The following is a 22,206-nucleotide window of genomic DNA, read 5'->3' on the forward strand; positions in this document are numbered from 1 at the left end:
TGTATCATATCCGAAGAACCCCACAACGTACACCTATGTTTTCAGCCTGAATTACAAACTGATGTAGCAATAAGGACAGGTATTGAGAGTCAGTGCTAAATTGCCTCTGGCACGTGATTTGTCCATACCAAAATATTGATAAGCTCCATTTTCAAATTTCTAAACATCCCTTAATGATGATGGAGCTGTCAACATAAGATGATTAAGTTTCATGATGAATAACTACGTGTTTGTCCTGACATGAATAGATTTACAGCCTTTCAATCAGTCGAGTCCAGCTGGTTTAGGCTCGTGTCTAGAAGGGAGTCCTTGATATATGAAACAAGATTACAAGATTTGTAAGCATTGTTTCTTCATTATGCACCTTGTACGGACTAATTATTATTTGCAATGTTAAAACGCTGTGGTTAAAATGTGGGTAGGTTTAGAGACAGAAAACATTTGGTAGGGGTTAGGGGAAGATCATGATTTGGGTTAAAATGATCACTCAAGAGATCTTTTATGGGTCTGAGGTTCCCGTCTAAACATCATTATCATCAGCCATCAGTAACCATTAACCAATAGCTACAGTAGCATAAATCACTAATTGCTACGCAGCTGAAGTTTGAAGTTGGTGATAGCTGTCCTGACCTATGGTTGTAAACAATTATCCCAATTAAAAGAATTAAAATAATCTTTTCATGTTGTTTCTTTATTTTTTTTGCATATTATGGAAAGAGTAGTGACAAGATCTGTACTGACAAGCAGTATCAATATCACTATGAATAAAATCCTAACAATAGCCATTCTTATGCAACGCTCACAAGTTCCCTGATATTATGTTACATGATTTTGGCTTCTCGTGGTCAACAAAATTTCTGTTCACAAAGATTTAGCACTGGCAAACAGCAAAGATGCAAAATGCAGCTTTGACATGGGCTGGGATCAAGTTCCTCAAATATGGAAGGTAACGTTTGGTTGGATGCAGTCAACTTTTCATCTTTACAACACCTGTGATGATACGGTGACCTTTAATCTAGCCCCTCAAGTCATAAAACACATGACGAATGTCTTTTGACTTTGTAATGCAACTCTGAATCCATCCACCCACCCATTTGTTCATCTGTTCACATATCAGTCCATCCATCCAAACGGAGCAGCACAGTGCAGTCACTACAGTGCAGCTGGGTGGCTATCGGCCTGTAGCTACGGCTAAAAGATTGGCGGTTTCAGTGGCGGGGCTTCATTAGTCTAGACAAGCACAATTCAATTAGATTTCAATTAGTCCAATGGTGGAGGTCAGAGACGCGGTGGGTTCCCCAGTAATTAATCCATGGAGCCGAGCTGAGCTGCGCTAAACTGAGCTGAGGCAGGCATAGCAGGGACATCTAGATGGCTGGATGGGCACAACACACATAAACCCTCTGGGTGTGGGTCTGTGTGTGTGCGTGTGTGTGTCTGTGTGAGGGAGGCGTGGAGGGGGGTGGGTGGGATAGATGGGATGGGGGGTGTCTGCCAACAGATCCCCACTGACCTTGATTCACACCACACACACTCAGCAGGGGAGGGGAGGAGGGAGGGGAGGGAGCGGGGGGGGGGGGGGGGGGGGGATAGATAGTGATCTGGCACACACACACACACACACACACACACACACACACGAAGCCATGAGCGTATCGAAAAACACACACAAACAAACACACACTGTCTATTGCACATGCAGATTCACACTTTACACACAACACAAACCCTCAGTGGGAGGACGGAGGGATGGATTGACGAGGGGAAAAGGAGGCGGAAGAGAGATAGATACTCATCTGACAGACCGAGGGATGGATGGACGGAGGGATGGAGGGAGTGATAGACTGGTCTGACATCCTTACAGAGGAATGAAAGAGTGAGCAGAAAGACAGATGATGAAAGAGCGGCATGGCTGCTGACTGAGAGAGATAGCCAGCCATTCATCCGTCTGACACCGAGGGGATGGGAGGAAGACGAAGAGAAAAAGAGAAAGAGTCATGCTGTCTTTGCTGTAGTCAACACAGTTGAGTCGCTCTGCCTTGTGCACTGTCCATCGGTCTGTGGTAATACTGCTCCCACCATCTGCTGCCATGAACACATGCACACACAGACACATACTCATGCGGATGCACACAGACAAAGTGCTGCTGGCGGGTTACATCAGCGGCACTAAGTCATATAACAAAGCCTGTAGTCACAGATCAGGCTTATACAAGAGATCTGCGAATGTGACAACTGTCGGTGTCAACATGGCATCTTCTGTAGTGTGCTGCTGATGAGAGAGATTTGAATTTCTTTCATCTGTTGGACAAAAAAGTCCAAAATGTCTTCCTTTTGATTTGCCAGTTGCACCTTTTTGAATGAGTTTCATGGACCCTGGAGCTATAAAACTTCTTATGAGCAAAAAGGAAATGAAAAAGTACACACACATACACACACACACACACAAAGTTATAAAAAGGTCCTCAGGCAAAAGGAGAAATATTCCCTGCCTGTGCTGAGCGCTGCCTGACAGTAAGTAAGTATGGAAAGCTGGTATCAAATGAGTTCATGCTTATTAGTAATAATAGGAGACTCACTGTATTGCTCAAGGACACGTCAGCAAGTAAAAGCAAAACTGAGCAGACGTCACAGTTTGGTCAGTAACCTGAAATGCGGCCATGTTGGAGGTACTAGGATGTAAACAATGGAATGGATTACACACCGATTATTCAAATTAACCCTTTTAGACCCCAGTAGAATATTATAATATTCCTGCAGTTCACTGAGAGTCCACATTTAAAAACACAGCTACAGTATGTTAAAAGAACAAACAACAGTAATGTAACAGTAAAACAGTAAGTAGTGTTTTTGGCAACTTATATGAGAAAAAATGTTGAATTTATATGCACAAAAGTCACAACCCAGTCAGTCCTGGCTACTGATTCTGCCTACTGACTAGCAGAAGAAAAAAACAAACTAATAAACAAACAAACAAACAAAAAACAGATTTCAAGGTTGCAAGGAATATTTCTGATCCTGGTTATTGGTGACAACTTAAAGTATCTACAACACAAAGCTCAGGACTTTTTTCTGTGTTTTAGAGGCTAAATGTGGCTTTAACTTGCTCGACATGGCATTCACTTGTCCTGGGCAAGTGGACAATCCATTCTGAGCCCTGTTATATTTGGTTGGACAAAACTGACCATTTTCAGCAACAAAAACAGAAACAGTTGCAAGTTTGGTTGTCTTGTTTGTGGTTAGCACTTCAAACATGGCGGACCTCCGAACTGATGACGTGCCAAAATGAAATCATTCTATATGTAAAAAGTTATATATGAGGATATACTGTATGTGCATCTTTCTGCAGTGTTTACAAAGATGGAGGCATCATCAAGTCATGCCGTATGTATACCAGAACAAACATTTGTTGTTGGAGTGTGTGTGTGTTTGGTCTCTCCTGTATTGTGACAGATGGCAGCCCAGACTGTTAGGGGTCCAATAGTGCGTCACGAAGGGCCAAAAAACAGCCTACCGCCTGTGTTTTCATGTGTGTATATGTCTGTGTGTGTGTGTGTGTGTGTGTGTGTGTGTGTGTGTGTGTGTGTGTGTGTGTGTGTGTGTGTGTGTGTGTGAGCACTGTAGCAGCCAGCATAGGGGATCCTGAAACCCAAAACTGATCCGGTTAATCTAGGAGGTGGAGGTGGAGGAGGGGGGAGGAAGGGAGGGACGGGTCACTTGTGCGCAAACAAACACACACATACACATACACACATACACACACACACACACACGTAGACACCATGTGGGACAGCAGTCAATCACAATTTGGTCGAGCTGGCACGGGCAAGCAGAGAATTAGGAAGGATTATCTATGGAGGGGAAGGAGGGAGGGAGGGAGGGAGAGGAGGGGAGGAGGGACGGGTAAAGCCCATCGCGCCGTATCACATAACAGGACGGAGGTGGGAGCCACTGGCCATAACAATCACCTGTCGGTCAGTGTCTGTCTCCCTGTGTGTTCAACTGTCACGACTTTGATTGTACAACTCAATAAACTAGCAGTGTATATGATGTGATAACATAGAAACACACTGAAATGGTAAAATGATGAAAATGACACTACATATCAAATTTAAAAAAAACTAACAAGTGTGCTGTCAGAATTTTGTGTGGTGATTCAGCAGTTGTGACTAGTCAGAGTAACTGGATATTCAAAGCCAAAACAGATACTGACATTTGAGAGTTAAAAAAAAATCTGATATGGAAAATATACATTTCCATATTGTCGGACTTCCCTGAATCAATACACTTTAAAATACAGAGGACCATCTCTTTGGAGTAATCTACCTACATCTCTATAATCAATTTCTACATTATCATAGTCCAAAAACATCTGAAAAAGTTTTAATGAGCAAATAGTTGGAGCATTTTTTTGTTTGTTTGTTTGTTTGTTTGTTTGTTTTTTGGACCTCGTTGTCAATGCATCTCAACTTGTATACTTTCATTCCTGTATATCAGTTTTATAATATTACTTAGTCTTGACACCTTGAAGTTGTCCATTGTTAGTTATATAGGGGGCGTATCTTCATAAGCCTTTTTGGCTTCCAACCTCTCCTGCACAATGTTTCATTTTTTTCCTTATTTTATTGTCTTTTCTATATAAAATTAAAAAAAATGGTTATTAAAGAATTATGTAGTACTGTAGTGAGTTGGACATTTTACACGACTGGCTGATTACCATGTTCTCTGTCTTAATTACCATGCATTTTCTATAAATCTAAGACAAAAATCTCCTCATCAAACAGCCAATCATCCACAGACAACCAAAACAAATCAGTTCTTCAACTGGATTTTTCAAACAGATGGTTCCTCAAGTCACTGTACACAGGGCAGTGAAACAGAAAATTATATTCATCTTCAATGACACAGTTTTGCAAGTGAAAAACAAACTGGTCAGCACTGGGAGCATTTCTTTACTTCAATTTTTTGCTAATCATCAACCAACATACAGTCAGTTACCAGTTTATCAGGTACACCTAACTTAAGCTAATACAACAGTCCTGCAATAGTCCTACTGTTCTGTTTTAGAGACGTTAAATCAACTAATTTTGGAAGCTGCAATTTGTGGTACAGTCTAGTATATTGTTATATTGAGGTCATTTTCCACCCCAATGAGGGTAGACTGACTAACAGAAATACCTCCCAGTAAAATGCACTACAGTACGCCTCTTTTCACAAATATAAGAGGGCCTTTTCACAACCAAATGTCTGCACCAGGGTTCACATTTTTGTTACACTGTACATTTCATCTGGTAAGTTTTGATTTAAAAACTTAATTATGCAAGTACACTAAAGAATTATACATGATATACCCACACCCTGTCATCATCACCTATGTGAGTTGCATCTCCCTACTTGCAACTGCTTGGACTGTAAACAGGTGTGCATATGTTGGTGGTGTTTTGTCAATTCATTTCGATTTCTCTCGCTCTTATCCTCTTAGAAAAGTAACTGAAAAGTGTCAGAATTTTTGTGAACTTTTTAGCCTTGGTCCAGACCTTCAAATCTGCCCACTCCAATGAGTTGGCTGTTTCTATGAAGTGTAACAAGTTGACAATTCAGTCTGATATCAGGGCAGAGCTTTTTCAAACTGACTCTTTATAAAGTCCCCAGACCGAATGTCAATTAAAAAAGTTTAAACCATCAAAAAATATTTTTACATTATAAAATCGGTTAAAATAGTGAACCAGGCTGCGTTTCCACTAGCTTTGGGTGGAACCATTGTAATACTGGATGCTCATCAACAGAGGGTGTTACAATGCACCATAACCTGCAGAATATGACACCCACTTTGGATCCCAAAGAAAACCTGCTATTTTTTTGGTTCCACCTGGGAACCAGCTTTTCGGGTTCTGAACCAATTTAATTTTCGGAAGAACAGCTCAGGATGGATCAAATAGTGGTGTGGGAACCAGAATGTTGCTGCTTCCATGTTGGTGGAAAAACCTTATGATTGACTTGGACCATGGTCTAGGTGAGGTTTCGCATTTGTAATTCTGGTTCAGATCAAAGAGAACGTCTGAACCAAATGAGGTTGGTCTGAAAAGGCTCTAAAACAGCTTCAACAAAAATGAACATTAGAATCATTGTGAACATGTTTGGATTCGTTGCAGGACTCTATTATTTTTTAGATAAATGTAATTAATAAACCACTGAGTGTATAACCCAATGCCATTATATTTGAGATAAGCTTATATCAGAGTTATAAGTAGAGATCGAGTCACTCACCCTTTTTCTGTCATATTATAAGTTCCAAGTTGAAGTGCCCAGACAGCATCTTCATTTATCCCAAATTTCTTACACAAGATGAAAAATTTAACCTTGAGAAGTAGGCTCCTCGGCCTCCAGCTGACGTTGCAAGTTTGACTCCATTATTTTCAGTAACTCTTCAGTTTTTTTCCCCAATCTGTCTGAGTATTAGGTCAGTCTGGTCCTATCTGTCTCTCTGTGAGTCTGTCTGCCTGTCTGTCTGTCCTTCTATCGCATGGAAGTCTTCTGTTCAAGCAGCTGCCTGTTTTTCCACCACTGGCAGCGGCTGCATGAGTGAGACAGCAACTGTGAAACAGATGCAGGTCTGGGAGTGATTGGGAAAGAAATGATTCTATCTATCTGCCTGTCTCCTCTGACTATTTGTTTAGCCCCTGGCACTTCTTTATACCAATGCATAAGTATTCACATGGTATAAGCAGGCATGCCTATGCATGGATGCATTCATTCAAAGAAAAACACCCACAAACAAAACATTTTCTCTTCTTGTGCCCTTTCTCTCACTGCTCCATGTCATCCCTCCCTCCTTTCATTCTTTACTTCTCCTCCTTAGACCCTTTGTTCTTCCTTTTGCCTGTGTGTCTCTGAGACAAGCAGAGACACATTCAGATAGCGCATGAAATAATAATTGGCTGGTGAAATATTTAGGAAAAAGGCACATGAATAGATGAGAAATACCAAGTGTGGCAGAGGAGTGTCAGTGCCCCTTGTGTACGTCTGAGTGTGTGTGTGAATGTGTGTGTGGCTGTGTCTGCTGAAGTGAGCAGCAATGAACATAAGCAACAGCTCATTGGTTTGGACTGTGTGTGGATGAAAGACCGAAGAAGAGCTGCAGGGAAAAATGGAAATGTAACTTACATATCAGCCATCTTTTTATGACGCCCTCACATTTGCCTCGTTCTCTCTCTGACAGTGTTGTCTGAATTTCCGCAGCAGACCACTCAAAGGTTTTGATAAGTTGAAGAGAGCCACGCTGCCGGCCAGCATCACAACAAAAGAAGCTCATTTAGAGTTAGTGGCTCTCTTGTTGTGCTGAGCACCAGTGGATCTTGAAAAATAGATGTCTACAAAGAAACTTTTTTGGATCTAATCCTTAAACATCCTTGTCCCCAATGACCTAGATGTAGACTTTGTATTTAAAACCCTTTTCGCCCTCTATTTGTGTCCTTAACCTTAATAACTTCAGTTTTTTCTATGATAATCTTTCTGTCTGAAAAATGGCTTTTCCCCTCACTATGTTATTTACTTCTAACTAAAAATGTTTATATATATTTTATTTATTTATTTATTTTTCAAATATTTTAAATATATTAAAGCTTATTTTACTTGTAAGATATCATATATATTATTTTAGGACTACTTTTCAGGAACATAGTCTGTGACAGGGGTGTGTTTGCTCTTTTTCCTTAAAATAATATCAATCAGGTTTCCCTAAGCAGGGCTCAACACTAAGGCTGGCCTGCTTGCCCAGGGCAAGTAAAATGCCATGTTGGGCAAGTTATTCTGGCAACTCACTTGCCCAACTGGGCAAGTGGTAAAAAAGAATTAAACTATGAAATGATTTTGATAATTGATTAATCGTAAATTAAATTTGCTGCTTTTCTCCATCATGACACACCATGAATAGCTTTGTGTTTCTATTCTTCTTTCTGACTTTAGACTTTGCAGCTCTAGATTAAATATGATAATTAACTTTAGTCATTGTTGTTTTTTGATAACTGCTGATAAATCCAACAATTTGAACAGGGGCAAGTAAAAAAAATTGACCAGGCAACATTAATGTTGAACTCTGCTTAGAAATATATGCATCGATAAAACAATATCCGTAACACTTTGTCCTTCACTACACTGAAGAAGACTGTCTCATCAAAATGTTGGTCAAATAAAGAAAATTGTCTCTTGCATCATGGCTATAAGTGTGCAATTATTTTCTCCCACATCCTGTGTTTTTTCATGGCCTGCACCTCTCTAATATTGGTGTGTGTTCCTCCCTCCTACCAATCCCACCAGTGAATCTTTACTACTCACTCATTCTGCCAGCTAGCCAGTCAGTCATTCAGCTGGACAGTCAATTAACGAGCCAACACTGTCTGTCAGTCAGTCAACCAGCCAGTAAACCAAAAGTCAAACAGACAGTCCACCAGTTAACCAGACAGCCAGTCAGAGAGCTTGTCAGTTAATGCTGCAGCTCACCAGTCAGCCACTAAGCCAGCGGTGGATTACAAATCAGGGAGAGATTGGCAGCCAAAAGAGTCTCTGGACTCCATCCAAGCCTCGCTCTGATCATTTCTTTTAACGACAAAGAAAAGAACACAGACCACAGGATTTGAGGATAGAAAATCGCCTGCTTTTTAAATCAGGGAGCAGATTTAATCTGGGTTGCTGATGATGAAGTTGTTGGTTGCTTGTTCTGTGGGTCGTCTCACTGCAGCAGATGTATTGTTGTTACTTGACTTTTTGCCATTTTACGGGGTTGCCTTTGAAATGCTGTATGAAATTAAATGTAAACAAGATGAGGACAAAGGAGAGGAGGGGAGAATGTCATCTGTGGGAGGTGACAGCAATCCACTGTGCTGTTTACCGTACATGGCTTTCATTACAGCCACAAATGTTGGGGAAAAACAAACTGCCTGACACAGCTAGATGCCAAAAAAAAGAGGTCCAGTCAGTGTCCATGAAAGCAAAACAGTGCACAGTTGCGTATCCAAAAATCTCTATATACACATTAGCAAGCAAGGAATAATAAGTAGTTAAGCATGTCCTTCCACTGCAACCACAAAATTAACTCAAAAATTCCTTCAAAGATCCAACTTTAAGACACACTAACACTCTTATAGTGGCTCTGCCCTCATTAATGGAGCATATGTGATTTCTGTGGCCACATATTTGGCATTAGTTTGTTTACTTGGCCATAAAAATAAAGTGTTACCCTACTCATGGCCAAAGAAGAAGGAAGCCTCCCCATGCACACACACACACACAAGATTTTATATTTTGGTTGCAACAATTTTCCAACAGTTACTTAGACTGTACCACACACACTGGCACACTTGTGTTCTCATTTCTTATTCAGCATTTCTTCTCTTTTTTCCCCAACACAGACACACACACACACACACACACACACACACACACACACACACACACAGTCCTACCATTAATTCAACAGATGCTTAATTGTTATGACAAACATTTCCAAACCAGAAAGTGATTGAATGATGTTCATACATGCTGTAATAATAATGATCAGAGAATTTAATTTGATATAGTACTGTAAGTCCCTCTCCCTCTTCATCTATTTAGCCCTTTTTACACGGCACAAAAAATCCACAAACATCTGGCTTTTTTCTGCAGTTGGAAAGGGCACAATCAGTATTTATTCCCAGTTCAAATGAGTCTGCTCTGAAGTGAAGTAAACATCACACCTGGGTGGACATGCTAATTTTTGCCCATTTTCAGGCCGAGTCAATGAAAGCTCATTGTCTCTCTCGATAACTTCTGTTCATGTACGTAGCTTAAGGCCACCCACTTGAAGGTGTGTATCTAAGTGATGATGTGGTTATCTTGAGGTTGGCTGTAAAACCGTGGATAAACACTTTTAATGTCCGCTGAATTCTTCATTATAAAAGATCTACATTTTGTCAGAAGATGGATGTATGTGCAATAAGTATTCTAATGATTGTCATTTATCTGCTTTTTGAATATGTATACATTTTTGAAAGGACCTCCTTAAAAAATTATTACTTTTCTGATTTGTTTTTGTTATACTGATGAGATGTGTACCACATAGTGGATAGGTGATGAATTAGTTGTATTTAATGATGGCGACTCTGTATACATGAGAAGTAGTCTGAGGGGCTAGAGCTTGAAAGATCACGCAAATACATTTCTTTTTGGTGTGCAGATAATTCCTTCTCTGTTCACTATAAAAGTCCCCAAAAATTCTGTCATTTGAAAAGTAATGTAATGTCGACTCCTATCCAGCTGAAAGCGAACATGAAACAGTAGAATAAAGCTGATACCTGAAAGTAAAAACAGTGATGCATGAGAGAAACTAAACTTCAAAGCACAGAGATTCAGTTAGAGTCTACAAAAGCACTAAGAGCTGAACACACAGACCTTTTCAAAAAAGTCTTTGTCTCTGCTCTCCTGCACAGACATGTGTTGAGTCTCAGCTTTCCAGGGCATTGGCGACATTGAATGTGACACATCCGAATAAACAGAAAGGCAACTACTTCCAATAGGAAAGGAGTCAGTTGCTTATTTTTAATGAGTTTACTCGCGTTTTTACTCGATGTAAAAATACTATTTCATATGTTTTCTGAATAAACTCTGTCTGATTATCCTCTAGACTACAGCCACCACAACTCCTGGGTCTGAACGGTTTTGTCGTACACACACACACACACAGCAACAGCTTTAAGAATATACACACACAGCGGCAAAACCTTTCTAGAATCTGGATTTTTAAGTAAACATGCTGAGAGTACAACAGAAACCTGCATGTTTGCGAGGAGGCGAGTTTGTTTGTACTTACTAACATCAACATATATATATCTAAAATGATGCAAAATACAAATGTGCCTGCATTTGAGTTTGAGTCTGTTTGCAGGCTAGCAGTTGTAGACATCTTTCTTAACCATGAAAACACACAGTAAATCCTCTCTCCCCCTCCCTCTCACTGGGGTGTGGCAGCCAATCAAGGGCTTGTACATTCACAGCAACAGTCGAGGTCGGACTGGAACATTATTTATTGTTATTGTTGTTGGCACACAGTGCACACACACACACACACACACAAACCACCACCGCTCTCCTTTCCCTTTCCTCTCCCAGATCCAAACACACATACACATTCATGCACACACACTTTAACAGCTGAAGGCACACACACACACAAGCATTTTTACAGGAACACAAGGACAAATACAAACACGTACAGGCTGCACAGACACACCAGCACATACATATACAGTATATACACACAAAGACACTTAACACTTAAGAGCAGGTACACACATAAAACAAAAGTGAACCTCACACAAGTGCACACACACATTCATACCCATCCAAGTCAACAAACACAAGGCAACACACACCGTTAATACAAAAACACAGAGACCCACAAAGCACTAAAGAGACATGGACACATAAAAAGAAACCCCACACACGGCAAATACACACACATTAAACAAAAACACACGCGCACACACACACACACACACATTCACACAGTTCTGATAACGCTTGCCACAAAAATCCAGTGGAACCAATTACAGCTCCACTCGCCTGGCAAATCAGCCCTCAGTTTTAACCTTTTCCTGCCAGAGACTGAGGAGAACAAAGTCGGACTTCTTCTTCTCTGATAAAAAACATAACACTGCTCAAGCCTTGGATGTACATTTTATCTGTTTATACTGAAGACACCTTCCTTATCGTCTCCAAAAGGGGGACACAGAGGCGTTGAGAGGAGCAGCATTCAAGGCATCTCTGTCCTGTCTGACAGGGAGAGGTCTGACTGACACCAGCAGGGACACATCAAGCCTACTGCATGACCAGAGTCAAGCCTGTTTACTGGGAAGTCACATCAGTAACAGGTGTGTAGTTCTGTATTTCCACAGTACCATCAAAACTCTGTAAGAGATTAGCTACAAATCACATGTGTTACGTTACTGCTGACTGCTTTCTAGGGGTGTCGCAAGTTCAATATGATTGAAAATCGATCTAAATGATATTTCAGTTTCAATAATCAAAAAAGTTCGAATCAGCATTTTTTTTCTCTTTGTTTTCCGAGGAAAAAACACCTTCAAAACTAACATAGTGTAGCTTACTGGCCGTTATATCACACTTGATATCATATAAAGTTTTTAAAGTAGAATTTGAAGATGTAAATGACAGCTGTCAAGGGTCTGTCAAGCTTTACAAATCAACATGTGATAGTCTGTCGATGTCAGAGCTGTCAGTGCTAAACCAAAAATATGTTTAAATCCTAAAGACCTTAAATTCAAAAACGTCAAATTGAATTGGGGATTTGGAGAATTGCAGCATACTTACCCTTTTCTTCAGATTTACTTCATTTTAAAGTAGCCGCTCAAGTAAATTATGGTATGAAAATTAATTTGAAGAAACTACATTCATGTGAGATTAGTGCTCTATAGCAAAACAGTGTTTCTCAAATAGGGGTAATAGTAGCCCTAAGGGTACTCTGCAGTACTGCTAAGGTTAAGTGAGATTTCTTTTAAAAATGTTAAAACTATAATAAATCAAAACTGTAAATATGAGTTTGTTTAAATCACATTTTATATCCAATGCAATCATTAACTACCCAAAACTGTCAACTGCCATAAAACATCACAAAAGAAGAAAGCAACAAATGCAATCACATTCACTGTGAGTGGGAAGCCAGGTTTGCTGCTGAGAGGCAAAGTCCCTCCTCTTCTGATGGACCACTAGGGAACCTTATTTTGGAAAATATATGTATATTAGTTAATGGGAAAAGAAAAATATTTTCTATGATCCCGTTTGAATTCTGCCATGAATTACACATATGTTTGTCAATTTAACAGATAATTTTAAAGACCAAGAAAATCGCAGTTTACAAGACAGTGAAAATACTTAATTACACACTCAGTGGTTATGAGATCATGACTTTCTCCCTCCAAAAGCTTATGTTAGCCACTGAAGCTAAGACACCTGTGTGGTTTTATATCTGGATATAGTCACACAAAAACTGGGTCTTGGTCATTCTATTGCTTCATGGCTGATTAAAAAGACCAGGAGTCACTGGATAAAACACTTCAGGTAAGATAACATTACAAGGTGACGGCCATGTTGGTGTTTATGATGTATACTGTGTGAGACGAGAGATGAAGTTCACTGAACAGTTTCACACAAACCTACCACAAACCTACCACAAATGATGACTTTCTTGACTTGAAAAATTATGTTTTAATTTGACAAACATCATATGCGTAATTCCTGACACAATTCAAACAGGATTAAAAAATGATTTGTCTGTTGCCATTGACTACCGTTCAAATTTTTTCCAAAGTAACGTCCCATGGGCCAGGTCAGGGATTCCACCTTTGTGGTTGAAACTTAGCAGTACTACAGCTGAAAACACGGAGAAAGAAGTGAAAAAGGAAGCGAAAACAGTCTTAAATGGGATTGACCTCAATGAGCCAACACTCATGCACAGTATTGTATTTCTTTATATAGGCGGTTTTTTTTTTTCTACTGGGGATACTTGGCCGAAAAATACACACAATATTGAAAAAAAAGTTTGAGAACCACTGCACTATAACAGTGAAACTTTTCTGTCAACATTACATTATCATCTTGTGGTAAAGCTGTTGCAATAGACTATTTTGAAAACTGCCACTGTTGGTGCAATCAAGAATAAGCTGACATCAGGTTTGAAAGTCAACTGCTGAAAAGCATAATGCACCAAAGCTTTTCACATTGTCCAAGTGTGCTTATGGTTTGGCTTCTGATTTTGTTTTCTGGCAACACAGATCAGCTCTTTAATGCAATGCTTTCTAAAAGCCAACTATATTTTTTTTTAATATTGAATCTTCCTTGAATGCAGAAAGGAGCATTTTGACAGGAGTGAAAAAATGCAGGGTGAAATCCATATTTTACAAGTAATGCTTTTCTAAATTTGCAAGTACAAACACACACATATACGTGTGTTTAAATGTACATGCAGACGTACACACACAGTCTGTCACCACAAACACACACACAACTGTTCTTTGCACCCTCACACCTCTTCACAGATCACATTTCATAGCAACACCAGAAATAAAGTTCCACTGGCAAAGGATGGCTGCAGAGGAAGGAGGAGAGAGAAAAAAGACAAGAGAGGGAGAAAAACAGAAGAGAGACAGAAGGAGAGAGATGGAGGCTATCGATCGGTCGGAGTTGGCTCAATCTGGGATTGAACTTTATCACAAACGCAGAGCATCGCAGCAGGAAGCTCTCTGATACGCCTCTAAAGGAGAGAACAGAGGAATGTTCACAGTCTATTCTTCCTTTGCATCTCTCATTCATTTTCATTTCTCTTTCCACCCCCGGCCGTGCCTTTTTAAAGAATTCCTTCTCACTCTTTTTTTTGTTTCTTTCTTGGCTCTTACATCTTTCACTTTCTCCCTTTGTTTTTCACTTCTCTCTTGTTTCTCTCAGCGTCTCGCTCTGCCTTCTATTCCAGCGGCTGGCTTATTAGCATTCTCTCTGTACATATAATTGATTCCTCATGCCTTCCTCTTGTGAAAATGTCATTCATAATTCTGTGTGATAGCTAGCTGGCTGGCTTGCTGGCTGACTGAGTGCTTGGCTGGCTGGCTGGCTGTGAGGCAAAGTGGCCACTGACCCATTTGTACCAGATACAAAGAGACTGACAACCAAATCTGATTATAGCAACCGGACCTGGGCCCCCGGTGAAACGAATGGCCTAAGCCAGACTGAGCCTAAGCTGTCATTCATCCCTCTGTGCTTTTTACTCTATGTATTTAACCTTTATTTTACCCGGGCAGGTAAATTAACAGCAAATTCTCAGTGGCGAAACTGAAGGAGGGAAGAGACTTTAAGCAGGTATTAAAGGGGGAAGTACTTGTGCACTCATGACCTTTCTTAGTAGTAATGGAAATGAATTAAGTGGAATTTAACTGTCAATTAAATGGTTTGTGTGTGTCTGTGTGGTGTGTGTGTGCATGCAAGTGTTTGCTTAGCAACAGAAATGAGCAAATAGCCTGCTAACAGTTGGACCCAATTTACACACATGCACGCACGCACACGCGCGCGCACACACACACACACACACACACACACACACACACACACACACGCACACGCGCACACACACGCGCACACACACACACACACACTAATACAGACAGATCTACTCTTGCACACATGTCGCTTCATACACAGACACGCAGAGATGGCAAAACACTAATGCACATTGGGGGTGTAAATAACAAACTAATTAAGTAATTAAGTAACTAATAAAACATCAGAAAATAGTGAAAAATGTAGATAAATGTTTCCCAAAGCCCATAATGACATCCTCAAATGTCTTGTTGTTTTGTCATAAAAGAGTAAAAAACAAGAAAATATTCACATGTAAGATACTGGAATCAGAAAATTTTGACTTTTTCTTCTTAAAAAAAATCCTCAAACCACTTAATCTATGATCTAAATTGTTGGTGATTAATTTGATAATTGATTAACTGTTGCAGCTCTAGACAACTATAACCAATTTACGCACATGCAGAGACACACACATTAAAACAGACGTATGTATTCTCACACACATTTTGCCACATATACACACACACCCAGATACAGTCAAACACTAATAGACACACATATTACACAAATATAAACACAAATGTAGAGCTGCAATGACAAATTGATTATGAATCAATTACTAAATTAATTGTCAACTATTTAGATAATTGAGAAATCATTTTGATTTAAGAATTTTTTTAAGAAAAAAAAGGTTCTCTGACTCCAGCTTCTTAAATGTGAAGATGTTCTGTTTTCTTTACTCTTTTATGACAGTAAACTGAATAGTGTTGGTTTGTGCATAAAAGTAGACATTTGAAGATGTAATCTTAGGCTTTGGGAAATAGTGATCAGTATTTTTCACCATTTTCTGACATTTTATAAACAAAACAACTAATTAATTAATTTAGAAAATAATCAACAAAATAATCAATAATGAAAATAATCATTAGTTGCAGCCCTAACACAGACCTATACACATATACACTTAGAGACAGCAAAACAGTAATGGCCACACAGAAATGCACACACACACACACACAAGCGTACACACACAAGCTGACAAGTGCAGATTCAGTTATATGCCACCTACACAGCAAACCATCAACAAGATCTCAAAGGCACCTGGTTGCAGCTGACAGAGAGGGAGGCGGTGTGTGTGTGTGTGTGTGTGTGTGTGTGTGTGTGTGTGTGTGTGTACACATAACAGGGAATGTCTTAGCCCAGACACCCCCCCCCCTCCTCTCCTCACCTCTTGCTCCTCATGTTACAGTACAGTCTCTATAACTAAACAAGAGAGTGGGACAACAGAGACCAACTGAAAAAGGCAGACAGAAGGACAGCAAGACAAAGACAAGAAAAGACTAAGAAGCAGCGAGACATAAGAAGAGGTCAACAGGAAGTAAGAGGAGGAAAGACACAAAATAAGAGAGGCTGAGAGGCATGATGAGACATGGAGCAAAGAGAGGACAGAAAAGGACATAGAAGTGACAATCTGAGGCATAAACAGGGGACAGAGATTGGAGACAGACAGTTGAAGAGACAGATAGACAGAAAAAGAGTCAGACAGACAGGGCAAAGAGACATAAGGACGTACTTACCGGATGCCTGCCCTGAGGGTACATGATCCCAGGAGAGGAGAGGCTGCCAGTCCGTTTGATGGCCAGGTTAGTCCCCTGGCCCTCCACTCCTCTGCCCTCCACCGGTTACAGCACAACCACACACACACACACACACACACACACACACACTCTCTCTCTCTCTCTCACACACACTCAGTAAGTCCAGTCCCTGCTTGATCACAGCAGTCTCTACTCTTCCAGAGTCTTATTTTCTTCCTCTCTCTTCTCTTCTAAGGTGAATTCCTGTTGACACACAACTGAGGAGCGCTCAATCCGTCGGTTCGTTTATCCAACAATGTCATGATAAAAAGGAGACTTAACCACCTTCTTCTCCTCCTCCTCCTTCTTCTTCTTTTTCTTCTTCTCCCAGTGAAACCAAAGTCTCAGTTTCTCCTCCTCCTCGTCTTCCTCTCAGTGTCTCTCCCCCTTTTCCTCAACCTGTGATCAGTCAAGGTCCACACGTAAGTGACATGACACAGAGAATTTCATCCAGGCAGAGCAGGCAGGCTTCCCTCTTCTCCTCCTCCTCCTCCTACTCTTCTCCTCGTGCCCCCTTCACCCGGCCGTCCAATGGCGAAACATACAAACATAAACACACACTCAGCTCCGTCCAAACAGTCTTCTCCTCTTGCTTTTTCCTCCTCTTCACCCTTCTCTCTGACACACTGAAGCCTCTGCCTTGACTGCTGCCGCAGAAAAGAAGAAGGATAAGAAGGAGGAGGAGGAGGAGAAGAAGAAGAAGGAGGGAGGGGGAGAGGGGAGAGAGAGAGTGAGAGCTTTGTTTTTAATCTAAATGTGGAAAAAACGCGAGAGGAAAGCAGGAAAGAACAGCAGGTCAGTGGAGGATCCAGCGGGCTTTTCAGCAGCAAGCCCTAGACTGTAATATATTGTGCCTGTTGGCTTCAACACAAACACGACAGGCTGCTAAAGCTCCTCTTAAGGTGGAACTGAGCAGATAGAGACACCCAGTCACACAGAGAGGGAGGAGAGAGAGGCAAGGAGAGAGATGGATCCCTTTTCAGTTGTGGTCAGACAGACAAAGCAATCACTCATGCACAAAGACTTAGGCTCAAACTGATATGAATCGAGATTTACACACACACAAACGCTCAGACACTCATACACAAATTCATGACAGCTATGTGGACACACTTGTTACGCAGCGCGCGCGCACACACACACAGTTACACACACACAAAACAGTTATTTGGAGTGATAAGTTTACTACTCAGTTTACACATTGCATTAAAAAGTGTCTTGGATGATTGGACAGCTAGACAGTCATGCTTTAATCGCATATAAATCCAGGTGTAAACACACACTGACGAACGCCACTGATCTGATGGTTAAAACTTCCTCAGGAAGTGGTCAGAGACACATTGCATCCAGATGTTTGTCAAGTGTAAATACATCAACATGTTAAACCACATACGTCAACATGTACCTCCCTCAAACCAGAGAAACTTCATCCAAAGAACAGAAAAGTAGCATCACTCCCAGTCAACGTCCGGTCCAATTCTACAGTACATAAAATAGAAGAAAGAGAACAGAAGCACTTAATTTGTGTTTGGAGTTTTGTTTGCATTTGTTTTAAATAATTTTAGTTTTAAACTACACCATGATGTTTTTTGTGTATAAAAACTTCACAATCCATCCATTTGATTGTATGATCTGTTGTTTACACACAATGAAAACACAGAAACAAATCAAAAACACTCATGGCTAGGGGTGGTAACTTCAAAATTTAATTTAATTCCAATTCACTGGGCTATGATGTGATTATAAAACTATTATTAATGCATCTTGATGCATCAAAATGTTTGATTTTGAATTTTGAATTTTTTTTTTTTTTTTTACACGATTTATCTTTTTCTCATTGTGCAACTATTTGCTTCTTTTAGACACAACTTGCATACATTGTGGCTCTTATTCAGCCCCTTTTCCCTTACATTCGTACAAGTCAAAATGCTTCAATACATTGACTTGTATGCCAGGGGGCACTGGTCATATTGCATCCATCTGCAGTTGCTCACGCTCACCCATTTTCACAAAAATTGAAGTAGTAGTCTAGTTTCAAACATAAACACACCTCACATGTTAAAGTCCATTTTGTTTCACCATCCAAATGGCTCAGACATAATGAAAGTACAGCACAGTCTTCCACAGTCTTTTCTGCATCAATTCATAATCTTTCAAGATAGAATCATGATGCCTCTAAGATTTTTTCTGTTTTGTTGAATATGCTCTTCTAGTTTGCCCGACTCACTGATCCTTAATAAGTGAGGTTTGTGCAAGTTAGAGTAAATGGCTCCGACCATGGCTCTGAAATATGAGTGGAGTGTTTTGCACAATCCATGGAGCTGTCCGTGGTGCTGAAGTAGCAGATACATTTGTAATTGTGGCTTATTCTCTGAGCACTACTCTTCCGTCCTGGATCTATAATATAAAATATATATAAAATCATTATATATAAAATATAAAAATCACGGCACCCGCTGCTCTCCTACATCATACAAGAGTTTTGTCCAGCTAATGGCCTCTTCTCTAAAACATTTAGTGAGCGCAAAATTGATGCAACACAACAGACACATCAGTTACTGCCACTGGTCAATGTCATCTTATTTGCCAATAGGCTGATTGCAGTCAACAAGGTGAAAATTAGCTGTTACTGAGGTTTGGGCCGATAAATCGGTGCAGAAGTGTGCACAACGTGGCTATGATTGATTTGTACACTACCTGGATATAAGTAACATATGCCAGAAAAACAACCTGTGTACACACATAAAAGTATATTTAAAAGGTGTACTATCTGAAACTGTTACGCAGATCTAAGTGTCTTGCTCAGGAACACAGACACATGACTGCAAGTGAGAATCTCACTTTTAGACACAGGACAGTATGGTCTCCCCAAACAGACTCTTCACCATTGAACATATTAGATATTTCCCAATATACTGAGGCAAATGATAACAATGTAAAATTATTCATGATACATTATACTGATATTTCTATTTATGATCATCTGTTGGTGGGTGGTCTTTAAGGGAAAAACACTTCTCACGGGAAGTGATTGATTGTACTTTTCCTTGAACGGCAACAGTGGTTTGTTTCAAATAAACAGAAGAACAGGACAGTGCCCCCAAAAAACAACCATCAAGAAAGTGGGCTATCTACAATAGAAATTCCAAGAAAATGGACATTATAATAGGGGTCACATACTGTGCTGCGACATCTGGCAAAAGTGCAGTGCAGAAACACCATAGCTAGGTCCACTTACCGCCAAAGATGTCATCAAAATCAATAAGTCGAGTATCTTGAGGATTACCACTGTAACACCCACAAATATCCCCACTACAGTGAGATAAAAATGTCTGCCTGCCTACTTTTGACTGCTGGCTCCAGTGCACATGTTATTTACAGGACTGCCCAGAATGGACCTGGACCAACTAAGACCTGGTATTTAAAGCCTTTCCATGTACAGTACACCAGTCTGGCTGGGCTGTCTTTTGGCGCTGTTTATAATGAGTTTATCCAGGGCAGCTCTGCCTTTGAACTTGATCAAACAGCCATTAATCCGACACTGTAAAATCGGACACAGTCAGTCTTGGCATCCGTGGAGGGTTTCCAGTAAGACAGAAACTGCATTTGATAACAAGCGGGTTAGCCAGAGGGCAGCCCCAAAGCCTCAATTAAGGTCACATACAGACATCCTATTATCCAATGCAGTCTATTACCAGACACTATAGATCCTTTTGAGGAAAGCCTAATGCTGGCTTATGTTAACCTTGCAAAGTTTGTTTGAATCTGTACTGCGACTAATTTAGCATTTCCCCCAAATATCTGATGGTAAGAAACCACTGTGCTATTTTCAGTTATAAGTATGTCAAACTTTGTCTAGATATTAGAAGGGAAGTGGGTGGATGAGTAATTTAAGTTTATCTGGTTTACACATAAGAGTGGCAGGTCTTGGACACATTTAAAGAAAAAAATACAGTGCTGTATCAACTTGAAGTTGCGATTACTACAGTGATAAAGGTCTTTAATACTAAGCAGGTTGAAACTATTACCCAGCAAACAGGATTTAAGAGTACATGCATTCATTTGTAGCTGAGGGAGCATGAGGTTGAGCAAGTGTTGAATTTTTCAGAGGTGTATTTGTTAATTAATTAGCAGATTAAAGAAATATTTCTAAGTTAATTAATATTATATAATGAGTAAAAGTGAAACAGGTAGTACACCTGCCATACTATCATTTTTGTCAATTAATAGTTCTACTTTATCATTCTGACTTCATAAAATTAATGTATTTTTTAATTGCAAAATGGCTACATTTTACTTTTCTAATTACATTTGTGTCGGTCATGACATCTCATAGTTGATTTATTTTGTTTTACTCTATTTAGACTCCATTTCATACACTCTGCAACTTGAAATAGTAATATATACCTCTATTTACCACTACTACTATTTTTAAAAGCAATGTCACATTCATCTGTTGACAAATTAAAATTTCAATTCATAAGTAATGAAGCATGACCTTGTTAAATTATACAGTACACACTCAAAGGTTTTGCCACTTCAACTTTAATTGGTTTAGTATGACCTATAGCTTTCTGTTAGCTAATGTTAGCAAAGTTTTAAAATATATTGCTGCTGTGTAAAACATGTTACTAAGTCAGTTCACTCACTTCTCTACTTGTGCTACTGTCACACTACATTTTAGCCTGACACAGATTTTATTACAACATTTAAGTGACTTCATCACCAAAGCAAAAATGTAGACATGTTACAGCTTGTGATCTTGTTCCACTCGCTATTATTCAGGTCACCTTATGATGATGTCTTTAAAGCAACTTAACACAGGAGGATCCTCGAAAACTGAGGTGAATTCAATGTACTATGTTATATAGTTGCCACTCGCGGGCACAGTGCTCGCTGATCATTAAAAGTTACTTTAAACCTCTACTACAAGGAGTTTTTAACTGGTTATGAAACGGTCTCAGCTGAAGACTGATGCCTCTACATGACCTATAGAAGCAAACAAGACCATCTGCAAGAAAACTGACTATTTCTATATAGTTATTCTTAATGCCTACAACCAGGTCAGATTTGTGAAATCAGATGAATCAAATGTTTACATTTTCCCAGCCAAAGTTACAGTAGTATATTAGCCAGTTAAACGACAGAAGGAGAAGATTTCATTTAGATAATTTTATTTTTGACATTATACTTTGTGGTTATGGCAGAGGAAACACTACCACTTTTGTCCACAGGGGCCTTAAAAATGAACAAAATATGACAGCTCATTGTGGTAGCTTTCAGCCGCGTTTCATTAGTAGTTCCACTTCTTCACATTCACATACCCTCAGCCCTTGGTATTACAAAACAGCATACGTCGCAGGCCGCTTGGACAGCAGAGGCAAAGTGTTTGGGGGATTTAACTGGAATGCACTTGCCCTTCCAGTCAGTAGTTACAATGGCTTGTTGACCA

At 39.9% G+C, this 22,206-nt stretch overlaps 1 protein-coding gene across 3 annotated transcripts in view; it reads right to left on the reverse strand.

Annotated features, from left to right (window-relative positions):
• tle2b (TLE family member 2, transcriptional corepressor b) overlaps positions 1-17,579 on the reverse strand; it is a 136,824-nt gene extending 119,245 nt beyond the window's left edge. For all 3 annotated transcript variants that reach the window (XM_084723083.1, XM_084723084.1, XM_084723082.1), the window contains exon 1: positions 16,695-17,579. In XM_084723083.1, coding sequence (XP_084579209.1) covers positions 16,695-16,718 — 24 coding nt within the window. In that variant the 5' untranslated portion in view covers positions 16,719-17,579. The remainder of the gene's footprint in view (positions 1-16,694) is intronic.
• Between the last annotated feature and the right edge of the window lie 4,627 nt (positions 17,580-22,206).

This window comes from Lutjanus erythropterus, chromosome 7 (genome assembly GCF_056507025.1).
Source record: "Lutjanus erythropterus isolate fLutEry1 chromosome 7, fLutEry1.hap2, whole genome shotgun sequence".
NCBI lineage: Eukaryota > Metazoa > Chordata > Actinopteri > Lutjaniformes > Lutjanidae > Lutjanus > Lutjanus erythropterus.